This window comes from Spodoptera frugiperda, chromosome 28 (assembly GCF_023101765.2).
Source record: "Spodoptera frugiperda isolate SF20-4 chromosome 28, AGI-APGP_CSIRO_Sfru_2.0, whole genome shotgun sequence".
Lineage (NCBI taxonomy): Eukaryota > Metazoa > Arthropoda > Insecta > Lepidoptera > Noctuidae > Spodoptera > Spodoptera frugiperda.
Genome location: NC_064239.1, coordinates 186020 through 203569, shown reverse-complemented (window position 1 = coordinate 203569; position 17550 = coordinate 186020). Strand labels below are relative to the sequence as shown.

The window sequence follows — 17550 nt, the reverse complement described above, 5'->3', positions numbered from 1 at the left end:
TGCCATTTTATTTATAGTCGTTTATTTCCACAAAACGGTACGGATTTACTTCGAAGACAAACATGGAAGGCATTCAACCGCCGTTCAATTAGTTATTTATTTAAATTTACCTACTTTTAATATAACTTAACTTTGATCAAACGATATAATTTGGTGCAATAATTACAGTTAACCGTCGAAGTTTAACTTTGTGGTGATTTAGTTATGAGCAACTTCGTAAACTGCAACCTCAAGTCTGTCAATGTCATCTCTGATTTGAGTGACACTTGACACTGACAGTAGTGACAGTAAAATAACCTTAGTTTTAATTTTATAGATTTCTATAATCAGCCTGCTTCTAAATTGTTTGGAGTAGAGTGGATTTTAGCAATATGTTTCTAACTCTAAGGTTATTGTCGAACCGACACCCTTCGTTTATCGCTCGTACAGTTTTCGTTAAAAACAATAATGTCGATGATGCCTGTCGGCTGGTAAACAGAATCCTTGGCAAGGAAGGCATACTCGAGCAGTACAGGCTGACCAGATATTATGAAAAACCGTTTCAGGTACCATTTAAACTTCTTACATATGCACTGTGACAAACTGTACCCAACACTCGTGTTACCTATTTATTTTTAAAGTCAGGAATAAGTAGCTGTGTAAGAGTCTAACATGGTCGTCGGATAAGTGATAATACAATTGTTTTTACTTTCAGACAAGAAGAAGAGTGAACCACGAGCGTTGTAAGGCCATATACAATGAGGATATGGAGAGAAAGATACAGTTTGTACTCAGGAAGAATAGACATGAACCTTTCCCTGGCTGCTCCTAGACATTTTAAATGTGTTTGTTTACAGCTTAGAAAGTGTCCACATGTGTCCAGCGTGAATGAATAAGAACAAAAAAAACTTTTAAGTAGGTAGCAAATAAGATAGTTAGCAATTTGTTATTATTTATTGTAATAAGATCATGAAACATGTCACTGGAAAATAACAACTGTAACCATTTGTACTTGTCATCACTTGTATGGTCGCTGAACTTCAACACAAGCCTGGAACACAAGTTAGGCTTGGTTGTGAAATATGTTTATAAATGGAAATCAAATAGTTGCATTGTTGCATTGTACTTTAGAGATAAAATAAAACATGTTATCAAATAGTATCCAAAAGTGTATTTCTTACAACATAATTAAGTATTAATAGTTATTTAGTTTGTAGCAAAATATTTACAAGAATGTATGCATGGTCATTTTACTGGTAATAGAACAGTCTTTGTAGGAATATATTATTATGAAAGCTTTGATCATGAGGACTAGAAAGTAGGTTTGGCAGGGTGCGCGGCGGCGCGGCGGCCGGCGGTCGCGCCGTCACGTGTAGGTGAGACAGGTATCGCGCTGATTCACGTAAAAGTGATAGCGATAACACCTGTGGCAAGTCTTGATTCCACAGCGGTAGCTCAACCCTCCTTGAGGCTTGCCCTTGCAGTACTTCAGTCCACAGGGGTACCAGTTCACACACACCTGTCATAATTTATGAAATATAAATATCAGCAAATTCTATTAATTGAAGCAATAGAGTATTAATTTTAGTCTTGACTTGCTAGATTATAACTTGAGATACCATATGTATAGTGCCTTTTTTACAAGTTGGGCATTAATTCATAATGTTTAAGTTCACTCAATATCTCACCTCCAAGTGACAAATGCACTCTTTAGTGCGGTCTGTCTCTGAAACACATGCACCAACTGCAAGCTTTCCATCTGTCGTATCAGATGAGAGTGCGTGCGGCGGGAACGGTGTCACTACTGTGGCATATGAAGACTGGTCCAGCCCTTTACATTGAAATCACAAAATTCATTATTTAGCTATCTGGGAAAAAGGAGTCATTTATGTTTGAGCATGAATGCGATGAATGTAACAGTAACTATAGAAACAACACAAACCCGGGCGTGGCGCCCACCGCGCGAGGTCCGCAGCGCGCAGGTAGACGCGGTCTCTGGCGGCGGCGCAGTGCCGGGCCGCGGGAGCCGACAGCAGGCGCACGGCGCGCCCCGCCCACGCACTAGCCGTGGTCTGCCTCCAACCCTTGTCCTCCTCTGCTACTCTAATCGTGCCTGGGTTTTTCTACATAAAGAAATTATATACTTGATTTATATTGCATTTTCTGCAATACTATAATAGCATATAACATACTAAATAATTAAAGATAGTATCTTCTTAATACAGCAAAAATACATAGTGATAATGATAGAGAAAGTTTTAAGTATATCAGAAAGATTCCATTACATAATATTAGAATGATTATAATATGGTGTGATAATAACAATACACACCTGTCTCAACTTGGCCATTGCATCAGGAGCTATAAAGTCAGCCTGGGCAGCATGGGTCAGGAAGCACAGTGTCTGGTGGCCAGTTTGTCCCAGTTCTTCTTCACCAGGAATTATAAGCTTCATAGCCTCCACTTCCTAAAAATATCACTTATTCATTGAAAACAATAATATTATCAGAGTCATCACATCACACTTTGTTGTGTAATCATATTACATTAAAAAAAAACCAAAACATTATTATAGCTCTACAACAAAATTATTTAACAAACATTAATTAATTAGAACATTGATAAATCTGACCACCAAATGGAAAAGTTGATAAGAAAAATATTGTAATTAATTATTATGAGCACTAAACTTTACACCATAGATTATTTCTTGATAAACAAGTAGTGAAAGTTGCATATAAAATAGAATATGAATCTATGCTAAATTTTATTAACTAGACAGCTATATTATGTAAATAATATTTTTTATAGTATATTTTCTGCTATGGAACCACCAGCTACTAGGGCCACTTACATTAGTGAAGTCGACGAGCTGCGACACGAACACGCCGTCCAGCCGCATGAACTCCAGGGTGATGGTGTCCTCCGACACATTCGCAGTTATGTTCTCCTGCATAACGTCGCCACCCTGGACATTGCCAACCATGAAACAACTGTTACAAATCTTTACACTTAATATTATATCGATACAGCTACGTGAAGTAATATCATTGAGTCGCAAGGTGCACACATTTCGCAAATATTACAAGTTTAAGTACAGTTTTACCCAAATATTTAATATACTTCAATTAAAACGATCTACTTACGAGTTGCAGACTACCAGACAAGAAAAGTAAATTAGCTGCTCACCTGATTTCTAACATTAATAACGAGTTGCAGATTAGATGGTTTCACTGCTAAGTACAGTAACATTAGTTTTAAAAACAAAAGCTTCATCTTGGCTTTTGTTATCCGATTTCCACTACTTTACTGATTTGTTTGACGATTTCGTCTCTATTTTGTATTGACAATATTATTGTCATTGTGATTGTGACAGTTTATTCATAGTACAACATGTGACAGTTACTTTAACGTCTAGAAATAAATTGAGTATGATAAAAACATTTATGTGATAACAGTGATTTATAGAATAATTTTCAAAGAAATTTTCAAAATAAGAAAGTTTTTGGAAGTCCTATCTAAAGTTATGTCGATATAAATGTTTGCTAAAAATAATGAAAACGTCAATTGAAATTGAAATTACAAAATTCTAAAATAAACGAAGTATTCATGAGTAATCGATACTTTTGTAAACCATTTTACGTTTACGTTAAAATATAATATTTCTTGATTTTCATAAAATATTACGTAATATTTGATCTCTCGAAGTAAATAACAAAAATATGTTATGTAAACATACTTGCAATACCACAAGTGCATACAAACATTGGTCCGTTCCAATTCATGCAGTTTTTCAGAAATACATTTGTTTTTTAATTATGTTTAAAATAAAGGCATATATAACAAAATTAAGATTTCAATTGTAGGCTTTTTAACCATGTATATTTTGATTTGTTTTTTAGGCTTAAGTATTAATTTATTGAAAAGGGTAAATTTTCTGTAACAGTTATATTGAACATAAATTACCTTAAACCCTTTCATTACTTATTATTTAAATGAAAACGAATAAAATTTTGGTAAAATAATATAATCATAAGTTGTACTCAAGAGCTTGCACCATTTTTGTAGCACGGGTAATTTTATTTTTGAGGTCATTACATTACAACACGATTTCGCCCGATGCGCAACCGAACAAGACACGAACGTCATCCGAAACGGAAAGAAGGGCGATGTTGCATTAGCGAAGAAAGACAGCTGTCGTATCATTTTCAGCTGATTTTTGTGTACGCATCGCGGACGCTGCAAACTCAAACAGCTATCGAAACCTTTCGCAACGGTACACGTTCCTCGGTTGTAGTCGCGTACAAAGTATTTCTGTCGTGAGAGTAGTGCGACGCAGCAGGCTAGGACCGAGAGTTTCGCAGCGACGAACAAAGGGAGATGGTCTATTGAGCGCGGGTGGTGCGTATCGGGCGGCCGTGACGTCACTCGGCCAAGGCGTCGAGGCCGATGCGGCGGGCGCGCTCGTGATCTCGGCGCTCCGACGAGCGCGGCGAGTGGGTGCAGCGGAGCGGGCCAGCCTGGCCTCCACTGACTCGGGCGACGAGGGCGCTGGGCACCGGCCGCCGCGCAAGCGGACCCGCAGGCTGTCGCCGCCCGCCCGGCCCGCAGACATGCACCAGCCCTGCACCAACGGCGCTCCGCCGCCGCCGCCGCACCATGTCAACGGTGACAGTGCGACACGTAATGGCGACCTGCAGCCGCCTGGCCTGCGGATGAGTCAGACGGACCAGGAGATCGTGCGCCTGATAGGCCAGCACCTCCTATCTATTGGGCTTGAGTGAGTACAGCTGAGCGTTCACTATTCATCTTTTGGCTTGAGGTGTACTTCGCACACACTACAGCTGTGTTTTGTTATTGAAAACATTTCTGTTTACATTGCTTTCAACTCTCACACTTTATAGTAAGACCACGCTGTAGAAGTATGTATTTATTGAATGAATCAATCTATGCTGTTATTACAGATTAATGACCTTTGTTACTTTCAAAATGTTTAGATATAAACCATGTGTTGCAAGCACAACACAAAGCAGCCCTCTGTTGGCTCAATTAATGTGCAGAACATGCCATGTGCTCACTTCAGTAAACAACAATGAAAATGCACATTTTGAAAGCATGCTACTTTGCATTACACAAAGAAAAGTGCTTATGCATTTCCATTGAGCATCAATTATGAATGATCATTTCCTTTGTTCATGTGTTACTATGTAATCAAAGTATGGCAAGCTCTGAAACATTTAACAATAAGTTAAAAGTGAGTAGGCACCTAATTTTGTCAAGTCATTATTGTAGTGCTGATAATGAAATTATTAGTTTCCTCCATAGTAATGTGTTTATCACTTGTTTTGTAGGCAGTTGATGGTAAACAAAGGCTTGTTCACTGCTGTTTGCCATTTATAGCAAAATAGTGTTCCTCAAATAAGTCTATTTCTTTGTTCTCTTTACTGCACATTACTATAATATACACTAGAAAAACCAAGTACTATACATTTTATGATATTTTTTGTAGTTATCTGAGTAAACAAAATGGTATATGATATCAAATCAGTATCATATAAATAGGATGTACAGTTGTACATAGTTTTATAATGAAACTCATTAAGAGTTGGATAAGATTAGAACTAGAAAAAAAGCCTATAACTACCTAATTATGATATCAATATCAAGTTATAATGACTTGTTTGTTTAATGTCATGAACCTCGTTTTTGTAATTTGTGAAGGTGACAGACCCTGTAAAGTGGTTGACTTATATACAATACAAATGGAGACATCTTGTATTGCAATTTACAAATGTACAATAGTTAGTATAAAAGTGTCATTTGTGGTGAACATTCCTCCCCACATAACCATTCACTTATCATGTTATCAGTTACCTATATTCACGCAGTTGCTAGGTATGTCTTACTGCACTTGATAAACCATACCTACAGTCTTGGTAACTGGGTTCTCATGAATTTGGATCTTTTGCCTTTTTTCTTATCTTCAACAGTTTATTTTTTAGCACAACATGTGGTTGCACTTTGTTGTTAGTATCACACATAATTAATTTTCTTTTTAACTTGTTATCTATATCTGTTAGTTTTTGTTGAGGATTTCCTCTTACCTAGTTAGGTTCACACTAAAGTTGTTTTATTTTTCACTTATAATAGAATTGTGCTTCTAAGCAAACTTGTAATATGACCAATGGATCAGGTTGTCATATCTATTTACTATTTTATCATAATTACGATTAAGTAACTAGTTACACAGCACACTATCAGGAATTAGATCTAGAATTTTAATAATGTTTAATTGCAAAATACCTACTTTAATTTACATAATGATACAAAGGATACATTATTGTTAATTTTTTACTGGTATTTACATAATAGTCTAATAGTTATTTCCTGAACAACACAACAGTGGCAACTCTGGCGACATATTAGGATGCTGTAGCTTGTGTTCACAGTTCCAATTTGGCAACATATATTCCAAAAGTTACTGATTGGATATGTAGCTGGCGACTACATCGCCTTGGCGTCCTATTGAGGCACTAATCTCACAAATATTAAGTGCATACAAAAATGTTCAATGTATGCAAATTGCAAGGTTATCATATTTCTCTAATTTTATTTCAATCATCCATACAGTAGCCACACTTACACATTCCTCCACATTAAGTAACTTTCAATCAAACAAAAAGCATGCAATAGTTAATAATACTTTGGCTGAGCCAGTAAATTAATCCTCAAGTTCAGCATACTCTTGTAATCACTTCACCAAATAACTAGTTGCACTGTTTTATTATAGACTCATCCACTTAATAAGGGGTGAAGCTGCTGCCATAATTACAATTTTCAATAGCCCTTCTAGCAATTGTATCTCGAAAACAAAACTATTGTCTATATATACTACTTATACTAGTTATAATTTTGGTACCTAAAACATTTGATTATGTCAAATGTAGTCCTACACAGGAAAGTGAGTGCCATCACGTAGGCGGGTGGGCATCAACTATCCGACCTGTGGGATTCTTTCGAAGTAACTTGTTTAAGGTTAAGACACCTGCCCTGTATAAAGAGTAGTTGTTTTAAATTAATTCAATACACTTTCTTAATAACTTTGTAACTATGTAAATGCATATCCAGCCTTACTATAGGTATTGCCACATAGTAGTGAGGTAACAATTATATTAACTATCCGACCTAGCAACACGTAGCTATATGTGACATACTACTATAATATATATAACTATGTATGCTTGTACAAAGATGTAAATTTAAGAGTTGTGATAAGAATATTCCGCGTCTGTGTAAAATGTACGTACTTCGACAGCTGACACTGACACCTAGTCATATTATTATTTATATGTTTACTTACATGCTATATTTACTACTTAGTCATAGCAAGGAAGGCCACACACCGTTTGTCCTTTCAATTAAGTACGAGTATTGCAATATTGTTGCTAAGTCATGTTCCCTCACGTAATCTGTTGTAAATATTAACCAACTGACTGCAACCCTACGGCATCGACGCATCAATGCTTTATGTTAATGTTTTCGTATAGTTTTGTATAATACATAATATTTTGAATTAATACAAATTACAATTAAGTCACACAAACAGTTAAGTCATGAATATTATCCCTGCTACCGACTAATTATTAAAAATCGAAAAATAATGAGAATTGAGTAATAAAAGAGATGAGCAGGGTTGTTTGATTAAAATGTAACTGTGGTGTTGTTACAGGCGCAGCGCGGCGCTGCTGATGGAGGAGTCGGGGCTGCACCTGGAGCACCCGGCGGCCGCCACGTTCCGGCAGCACGTGCTGGCCGGCGACTGGGTCAAGGCCGACCACGACCTGCGCGCGCTGCACGACCTGCTGCGGGACTCGCCGCACGTCGACCCGCACAGTCTCGCGGTCAGTACACTACACTAATTAATTAATTGTTACCGTCATAAAAAAATACCTTGTCAAGCTTACCCTGGTTGTTTTAGGAGTTAGGACCGAAACTGAATTATGATCGTAATTGAGTTAATTATAATGACGCGTGTTTTTCCCTCGAACGCAGGAGATGAAGTTCGTGGTGCTGGAGCAGAAGTACCTGGAGCACCTGGAGGCGGGGCGCGTGCTGGACGCGCTGCACGTGCTGCGCAACGAGCTGACGCCGCTGCAGTACGACACGCCGCGCGTGCACCGCCTGTCCGCGCTCATGATGTGCGCCGACGCGCACGAGCTGCAGCAGCGCGCGCACTGGCCTGGCTCCGGCCCGCACTCGCGCGCCAACGTGCTCGCGCGCGTACAGGTAGGACCCTGTACATAGCTGGCCTAGCTCGCGTAGTGCCGGCGTACTGAGCTGTGTGTGGTTGCAGTCGGTGCTGCCGCCGACGCTGATGATGGCGCCGGGGCGGCTGCGCGCGCTGCTGTCGCAGGCCACGCTGCACCAGGCGTCGCGCTGCCGGTTCCACGCGGCGCCGCGCCCCTCCGCTAATCCGGAAAACATCCCCTTCTCACTGCTGGCAGACCATCACTGCTCCGCGGACCACTTCCCGATACACTCGCTGCAGGTAACTTGCCATCGTTCTATCAATTTTAAAATAGAAATTCTAGAAGATTGCCTTTATTAATATTGTTGTGTGGTGGCAGGTGCTGAACGAGCACTGCGACGAGGTGTGGTACTGTAAGTGGTCGCCAGATGGCTCTCGCCTCGCGTCGGGTTCCAAGGACAACACTGTCATGATCTGGGACTTCGACCCCGTGGCCAAGCGCCTCACCTTCAGGTATGTACATCCTGACATGTCCACATTTCATTTCTGTTGTCATTGGCATTAGAACACCATCATGAATAGCTAGTCCAGACATTACCAATGATTTTATATTCCCAATGCTTAGGAAGTCCCTGGAGGGCCACACGTACGGCGTGTCCTTCCTGGCGTGGAGCCCGGACGGTCGCTACCTCATCGCGGCCGGACCTGAGGACTGCCCCGACCTCTGGATATGGAACATGGAGGTTAGATTGCTACATCTTTCTATGATCAAAATGTAAAGCTTTATGGTTAGCAGTGAGCTTTATAAAAGTAAATACGGATAATTTGAATGCTCTGATTTTTAGAATATAAAGCATAATTTTGCTAAAATTAACTGAATTATTTATCATGTAGTAAGTGTTAGCAGGTGTAGTATGTAGACGATGTTTGACATGGAAATAATAACATTGTTTATGTATGTATGTCTGCAGACGGAGCAGTTGCACCTGAAGATGACTCACTCTCAGGAGGACTCCCTCACGGCGGTGGCCTGGCACTCCACCTCCGATAAGTTCGTGTGTGGAGGGGCGCGGGGACAGTTCTACCACTGCAGCCTCGATGTGAGTATACTCTGCATGACACATCATCTGATGGTAAGCGATCAAAAGCCCAAAAGTAGTGGAGGTACCTTACCTTCAGCATAACGCACTTTGGTGTAATATGTATTCTGACATGACTTGGCAAGTTTGGCATATTCATTCACAGTGCCCTTCAGACGTCTGAATGATGATGTAAATGAATACGGTCATTACAAGTGTAACCTGAAATAAAGTTGAATTCAAGGAAAATGGTTAGTGAGTGACATTGTTGTATTGCAGGGCACCCTGCTGAACAGTTGGGACGGCGTGCGGGTGAACGCGCTGGCGTGCCGCGGGGACGCGCGCGGAGTGCTCGCCGCAGACACGCACCACCGCGTCAGGGCCTACGACTTCACCGACCTCGCCGACAGGAACCTGTCAGTACTATACTATACTATACTACTCCTCATCATCATCAGCCGGAATACGTCTACATAGTAAAGAAACGCCTGTCCTCCACGCCAATCGATAACTCACTTCTTGAATCCAATGGCCACACTGCTACTGCTGCGACCATTTAATATATATTTTCAGTTCAGAATACTTAGAGTAAATTTATACGGACGTAAAGTCGAAATACATCGTAGCGAAAATATAATTATTGACGTAAAAGTTCAATCTTATCTCCACAGTGTAGTGCACATAGCGCGCCGATGCGTGCGAATTTGCGCGAATGTACATAAATAAGCCCACGGTGTAAATCTGATGAAGTAATGTGACAAATAACATGATACTAATGTAATTGTATATGGTGTTACAGTATCCAGGAGGAGCACGCAGTGATGGCGATGACCGTGAACCAGGCCGACACGCTGCTACTGCTCAACGTGGCCAACCAGGGCGTGCATCTATGGGACATACGTGAGTTACTCACTACTATACGTACCAACTCTTCATGTTAAAAGTCTCTTCATCTTCTTAATTATAAACGACAGTCGCAAGACGTCCAGTACTGAAGAAGGCCTTTCATTGTGTTACTATAGTCCCTACACTTGGTAACGCTTGGTGTATAAAGGTACGAGTTTCTTTTGTTGATATGTGTGTGTTTGTGTGTGTAGGTGCGCGTGCGCTGGTCCGTCGGTTCCGCGGCCTGAGCCAGGGTCATTTCACCATCCACGCCTGCTTCGGCGGAGCGCACCAGGACTTCATCGCCTCCGGGAGCGAGGATAATAAAGTAACCACGCATATTGTTTATCTCAACTGTTTAAAGTATCCATTTTATTATAACTCGCAGGTCGAGTGCCTTATTAATAGCTTTAACATTTTTTATGACTATTTGTTATTGACTTTTCAATAAATTAATATTTGTGTGATGAAATAATGAATGACATGTATAACGCTCGTGTCCCCCAGGTATATATCTGGCACATAGCGGGCGAGGAGCCGATAGCGGTGGTGTCTGGGCACACGCGCTGCGTGAACTGCGTGTCCTGGAACCCGGTGCACCACGACGTGCTGGTGTCGGCGTCCGACGACTACTCGCTGCGGCTGTGGGGGCCGCGCACGCACCACTCCTAGTATTTGGGTGAGCCCCGCACTCTGCGCCGCCCTCAGTGTCAGGCTCTGTGTACTAGTGGTCGTGTCGTGTGCAGGGACGCGGTGTCCGCCGGGGGTCATCTGCCAGCGGAAGTGCAACTCTCTGCACTGCAAGCTGGACCTGGACCTGCCGCCCGGACCCGCGCCCGGACCCACGTCCGGCCCCGCGCCCCCGCCCGGTGTCGCGCCCCCAGCCGCGCCCCCGTCGGGGGCCGAGTCCGAGCCCCAGCCCCAGCCCGCGGCCGAGCCGGCGCCCGAGCCCCGCCGCACCCCTCGGGCTGCGCCCTGAACGGTGCGCCGCCATCTACTACGCCCTGCGGATGCTGCCGGGCTTCTAGCTTACACGAGTGTTGGATATATGCCACGGGATAACGACAAGTGCACGTCACGTCGCCGACAGACGATATTCGATCTAAATAGTGTGACATGTGTAATCTGTGTGCGCTGGAACTAATTTACTGTATTATTCATACTTTAAGCCATGTATTGAGACCGGGACTATCCGACGTCCGGCTCCATGTACCGATTGCTCGTAGTATGTAGTGAGTGGCTCGCGATGTAAGAGCCGGCGCCGCTCGGATAGTGCCGCGCGTGTATACTGTACGCGATACTGTACGCGCCGTACTGGCCACTACTGGAACTGTAACTTATACGTTCTACTATATATGTGAGTGAATATAGCGCGTGTAGCCGCGGTGTGGCCGGCGGGGGAGGGGGGAGGGGGGGGAGTAATGTTCGTGACCGCGGATTATAAACTAGCTTTAGGATTCGAAGTAATTTCATACAAAATTATATGTTTTAGCCATATTGAGTTTTATTGATTGATGTTATTGTTTTAAGGTGAAAATTATGAAGATGTATTTGAAAAAGTGTAATTTTATTATTATGATTCTAATTTGATAAAACGTGTTGTTATAGTCCAGTCATTTAGTAATTTTACGTTAAAAGTTTTCTCCGAAATCTCCGTTTAGTTTTATACCAATATGTTTTAACCCATAGAATATGTGGAAAATTAAAATTCGGAAAGAGCATATCAAATAAAGTTAAATCATCGCATGTTTCTTGGTGATTCGCCTTTTTCATACCAAGTGACAAAACTATTTGGGCAACTACTACTATATTTTGTTAAAAAATGTTGGTCCCAAAATTCCATTTTATTATTTCGGAGTGATAACAAAATACATTAGCGTAGAATTCTAAATGTATGTACCACTATATTAAGGATCGATTATTAAGGTATAGGAAGTAGGGACCCTCCCCGCTCGACCACACCTCTACGATAATAATTTATTTAGGGTCTCTTTGGATAAATTAAGACTTAGTCCTGCCCCGCCGGGTGCGTGGCGCGGGCGTGTATCGATAGCCTCAGAGTATATTTTGTAGCGAGACCGCTCACGGCTCTATTTTTATACCGACCACTGAATCTCTCGCGAGGTTGTATACTTTACTAAGCCGTTATACTTGACATGTTCGTTGTAGTGTACTAGTACCGCCACGCCTCAACTTGCAGTGTCAGCTCGAACTGAGCCACACGCAGCCATATACTGTATAATACCAATATCTACTACTTTATATTGGCTAAGAAAGTGGCAACTGTATAGGCTGGTCTCGGAGTGCTCGACAGCTGTAACAGTAACCCAACTGCCTGAAGGACTGCCCGCATTATCAGACAGCCTTGTTGGAGCACTGGTACAGCAGTATTGTGTGGACATAATGTCTCTATAAATATTTGTAAATGTGGGAATCCTTGTTAGTTTGTACTCGATTTCTTATTGCGATGGAAAATGTATGCAGCAACGCAGTACTTGTCCGACACGGTGTGACTAGACTGGGTGCCGAGTATAACGCGCTGGGAGCACCGGACTGCCGCGCAGACGCGAAGCGACGTTGACAAATTATGATCAGCCTTTGTAACATATTTGTTTTTGATTGATTTTACTATATTTTTAGAGGTACTAATTGTAGCTTTTGTAGTTCGCACAATGCCTTACCCTGTATGTAGCCGCACGCGACGCTGAGGTACATGCCGCGTGGAAGTGGACTGTATGAGCTTTTACCATCGTTCGGAAGTCAAGGTATTTTACGTAGAGGAGTAGCGAGGGACGCGGCGGCCGAGTGTTGCGTCGTCTGCGCGGCGCTCTCTGAACCAAATATCTGGCAATAATGTGCGAGTGTGTGTGTACAAGTACAAAGGTTGGAGTGTTCGGTTATTAACGATATGATATGTATAGACTTGTATGGGCGCGCGGACGCGGCCCGGGGCCCAGGCCTCTCATTTGAATTGTTAAAAATAAATAATTATTATATCAATAAATTTTTTATTGTAAACTAATCTTGTCTTTCATTTTTCAATATATCTTGTAAAAATATATTAAGTAAATGGAATTCTTATTTATCAAGATATTCTTACATTCTATCAGTGATTGCCTTTATTAATACAACAGCTCATAAATAAATTTGCCACAAGCCACAGGAGTCAAACACTAAACTAGAAATAACTTAACACTTTAATATCAGTAATAACAGTAGACTCTCTTATAAACTCAAGTAAGGCTGGTGACTATAAGTTGGCGGTGCCGGACTTCTCCACGAGTTCCAGCAGTGTGTGCAGCGAGGTATCAAACAGTTCACACCGGATGGGCATCTCCAGGGAGTAGAAAGGGTTCTTGAGTGCGTAGTCTGAATATAGTTCATAGATCCTCTTGAGGACTACTTCTGCACCTTGCATGTTGGGGTCGGTCACTATAATGAACTTTACACCTGCAAACAGACCAATGAATTATTATTATACATACATTGCTGTATTGGAAAACATTTACTGTCTATGTGTAAACAGCAGATTTAGGTGAGTTGCAGGACTCAGGGTTAGAAACAGAGATAAGTTTCCTAATATCAAATCAAATCAAAAATGCTTTATTTCGTTATTACACGATTTTACAGTGTTATACAGTGGGTGGCGTCTCCTTTTAAGCATATATATGCCTGTGCCAGGAGGCGCCGCTCTTTTATATCTTACAATTTTAATAATTAATTAATAACTTAAAACTAGATAATTTTAATATTTGGTATGTGTGTGTGTGTGTGTGTGTGTGTGTGTGTGTGTATGTGTGTGTGTGTGTGTGTGTGTGTGTGTGTGTGTGTGTGTGTGTGTGTGTGTGTGTGTGTGTGTGTGTGTGTGTTCACATTACATTCAACAAAAGATTTTCCACTTCATCATAGCTTAACTTGTTAATCCATTTTATCAGTAAAGATTTACATTCTTTAAAAGGTTTGGTATGTATGTCTATTTGTTTATTTATTTTGTTGTATAAGTTAGATGAGCGTTTGTCGTACTGAATTTTAGCGAATTCTGTTTTTACAAAAGGTATACAGGCAACGTTGTTTTTTTTTCTTCTTCTGGCTGATATATCGGAAGATAATGGTATGGTTTTATGTTTTTTTAGTACTAAGTGTATGATATATAATTTACGAACTGATAATAAATTGCAAATTTGGTATAGCTCATAAGTGGGAAAGGTCCTTTTTTTGAAGTACATTACTTTTATTAATGTCCGTTGCGCTCTTTCAAGGTCAAGAAAACGTGTTTTTCGGGCTCCTCCCCAAATGGGGATACATATATGATTGTTACCTGTTAATGTTTGGAAACAGGAGAGCTTGAATGTGTCTGCAGTTAGTGACTCAATGCCGGAGCACTTAGGAACAGGACTCAGCTGGCTGGCTAGAGCAAACAGTGGGTAGAACATGCTGGCTAGTACTATCTTCTCATTTGTGGTTGCTCGGGCCCGGCCAAACTTTAGACTTAGGGGATAGTTTTCCTGAAAATTAAATAATTCTTTTAACAGGTAGTTTAGCATTGTACTTGTATGGGCTAATGGCTAGTTTGACAGATCTCTATAGGTTCCAGATACTTTTAACATTTGGGTTGGGATAGTTGTCAAGACCAATACAAGAAAATAATTTGTAAAATGCTTACCTTAGTTTCTATGATATCAAACACATCTCTGCCATCTTCTGTGGTGCGCCCACTTACTGGAGTACCATTGACTGACAGTAGCACATGTCCAACTGTGAAATATATAACTCCTTTATGTAGTTCTTGTTAAGTTTTTGAAGTAGCTTTGGCTAAACAAGGTGACCCACAAAAATTTAATATTACACCTAATTGTTTGACTTTATCTCATGTAGGACAACATTGTCTAAAGCAAATCTTTGTTGTAAGTCCAATAGGTCTAGAATACATACCGTTTATCCCATCTCGTTGTCCAAAAGCAACAATAACTTTCTTATTTTCATACTGCAATTTGATGTCCAATGGGAAACCGAATGTTTTCTCCGCTTCCACTCGAGGAATATTATGGTCATAGTTAAAAATAAGACCACCGGACTTGCTTACTATATACACACCATATATGACCATTATTACGCTGTATTATATTCTATAAATTATTTTTATTTCAAATGATCAATAACAAAATTATCAACATTCAATTCACTCAACACCCACTGCGACTGTTCGAAAACCATAGTTGTACATATAATTTTGTGAAATTGTCAAAAAATATATTATTTTTTTGTACTAATTTGCTTGTATTAATACTTAAAAGTCAGTTGTGATCGTATTGAGCAAACCACATGAGTAACCTTATAATATATTATTTTTTTTTGGTCAAGTAATGAATTTGTTTTTTGTAATCATGCATTGTTTGTATCATGTTTTCGAACGGTCTTGACGTCAAAATGTGACATGGGTATAATTTTATCTGTGCATATTTTTGACGTGACAATATATTTTTTTAATAATTTTGTCCCTGACTTTGGATTCAGAGTCTTTCAGTCGAATACATAGTACCTATGGCTATGTAGTAAAATATTTGGAGCGGTATTGCCCGTATTATTTAGGAATCTAATAAATCAAATTAAAATATCGAATATTTGAATTTAAAGTTCTTTTTAAAAGTAAGTGATCGAAAGATAATTCTCTATAAGTTTTAAAATACAGCAATTTAAAGAAAACGAAGAGGTGATGAAAGTCATTCTAGATATTTATTTCTACCTCTGTTACCACTACTAGGTATAGGGTAACACCATAATCTTCATTTTTAGCTGAAGGCACGGAATACAAAAAACTAGGGTTAAGGTTACTTCTTACCTGAAGAAGGAATGGGCATTATTTATTTACCTCATATACATATACACAATGCTTATTCAAGGTGATCTCCAACCCGACAGCCAAGCTTAGAGATTATGACAGATCAGGATCACTCTTAAGTACCCACAGAACGCACATAGACCTACAGTGGACTGACACAGGAACGTTTGTAAAAGTGTGAATTATTTTATGAGTATCTGGCATACATAACATGCATACTCTGGTTATCGAACCTGCATCAAGCACTGCACTGCAGGGGCAGGATAATTATTATATTTATTGAAGTTACATAAATCATACTGGCTGGTACTGAAAATCAATACCTACCGCGGACTCGACCCTTCGTGGCAGGGCCACAATATAAGCTGAGCACCAGCTTTTTGGGCTGCGACGCTCCTCTCAACTAATTTTATTGTCTACCTGCGAACACAGGTAGAATAAATGGTGTAATAAACGATTTTCTTTTCTTTCTTTTCTTTAACAAGTTGTGAAGCAGCCGCTTGGCTTCGCCAGCCGCTGCGCCAACCGTGCAGTCAGATAGTCTGATTAGAACACCTAATGAGATCATTATTTTACACTTTTAATTTGTTTAAGCAATATTGTACATAGACGAAAGCTAATATCTTACCAATGTCAACACTAAATAGTTTTCTTGCGGCTTACCTCATAAAATTATATAACTAAGACAAAATCATGCCAGAGGATGTTCTGCTGGAGCTGGGGCTGAGCTGACACGAGGACTCTTGGCTTCCATTACCCACATTTGCGTGTATCGGCAGGTCGTGACTCACAGTACATAATACTCACCAGATTATCTGATACAATATCTTGTATTTATTTGTATTGTGTTACTTATGTACCTACCTAGGTAATAGGTACTTACTTATTTACCAAAATACTGACCTGACTCATACGTGACAATCATCTTGATAACTTTTACTAAATGTTTGTGCCTCATCGGTGTAGCTAGCGACCTCGGGCTTACTTCGTGGAATTCATGCTTACCTTGTGTTTATTGAATTCATGCTTACCTTGTGTTTATTGTAACTCTGACATTAACATCTTATAAATATCTATTGGACCCAAATACGGCGAGGCCCATAATAATTAGGGAGATTCCTCTATTGAGCTACTGCTGTTGAGCTCGCGTTTTGTAGAATAAAACTGAAAAATAAAGATTTTTTCTACGTATTTTTCCAGGATAAAAAGTATCCTACCCAGGATAATAAGGTATAATTATACCAAGTTTCATCGAAATCGAACCGTTAGTTTTCACGTGATGCCAGAACATACAGACAGACAGACAAAACAAAATCACATATTTGGGTTTGGTATCGATCCAGTAACACCCCCTGCTATTTATTTTTTCAATATTTTCAATGTACAGAATTGACCTTCTACAGATTTATTATAATATGAATATGAATGAATGAATGAATGAGAGTGTTATAAACGTAAGAGTAGACAAATATAATCAGAAAGCTCCGAACTGCTAAGCTATCGGGAGTTATGCGTGTTAT

General features: G+C 40.2%; 4 protein-coding genes across 5 annotated transcripts; 2 read left to right on the top strand and 2 right to left on the bottom strand.

Annotated features, from left to right (window-relative positions):
* The first annotated feature begins 273 nt into the window (after positions 1-273).
* On the top strand, positions 274-1140 carry LOC118264949 (28S ribosomal protein S21, mitochondrial). The gene is made up of 2 exons (XM_035577620.2): positions 274-545; positions 695-1140. The coding sequence occupies exons 1-2, from the start codon at positions 372-374 to the stop codon at positions 809-811; spliced, it is 291 nt and encodes a 96-aa protein (XP_035433513.1). The 5' UTR covers positions 274-371; the 3' UTR covers positions 812-1140.
* On the bottom strand, positions 1136-3369 carry LOC118264947 (out at first protein). Of its 2 annotated transcripts, none has more exons than XM_035577618.2 (6): positions 3169-3369; positions 2834-2947; positions 2312-2446; positions 1922-2102; positions 1668-1810; positions 1136-1498 (listed from the first exon to the last, which is right to left on the bottom strand). In XM_035577618.2, exons 1-6 carry the CDS (start codon positions 3253-3255, stop codon positions 1346-1348), a joined length of 813 nt encoding a protein of 270 aa, XP_035433511.2. In that variant the 5' UTR covers positions 3256-3369; the 3' UTR covers positions 1136-1345. The 2 variants fall into 2 exon arrangements, with proteins under 2 accessions (XP_035433511.2, XP_050562137.1); XM_050706180.1 differs by having other exon boundaries at positions 2834-2972; positions 3169-3334.
* Positions 3370-4060: 691 nt separating this feature from the next.
* On the top strand, positions 4061-13213 carry LOC118264946 (WD repeat-containing protein 26). Its single transcript, XM_035577617.2, has 12 exons — positions 4061-4759; positions 7709-7880; positions 8032-8265; positions 8333-8527; positions 8607-8740; positions 8853-8970; positions 9199-9327; positions 9586-9722; positions 10106-10206; positions 10404-10519; positions 10699-10870; positions 10938-13213. The coding sequence occupies exons 1-11, from the start codon at positions 4593-4595 to the stop codon at positions 10861-10863; spliced, it is 1668 nt and encodes a 555-aa protein (XP_035433510.1). The 5' UTR covers positions 4061-4592; the 3' UTR covers positions 10864-10870; positions 10938-13213.
* Positions 13214-13370: 157 nt separating this feature from the next.
* LOC118264948 (trafficking protein particle complex subunit 4) lies at positions 13371-15404 on the bottom strand. The gene is made up of 4 exons (XM_035577619.2): positions 15124-15404; positions 14855-14946; positions 14510-14696; positions 13371-13641 (listed from the first exon to the last, which is right to left on the bottom strand). The coding sequence occupies exons 1-4, from the start codon at positions 15296-15298 to the stop codon at positions 13442-13444; spliced, it is 654 nt and encodes a 217-aa protein (XP_035433512.1). The 5' UTR covers positions 15299-15404; the 3' UTR covers positions 13371-13441.
* Between the last annotated feature and the right edge of the window lie 2146 nt (positions 15405-17550).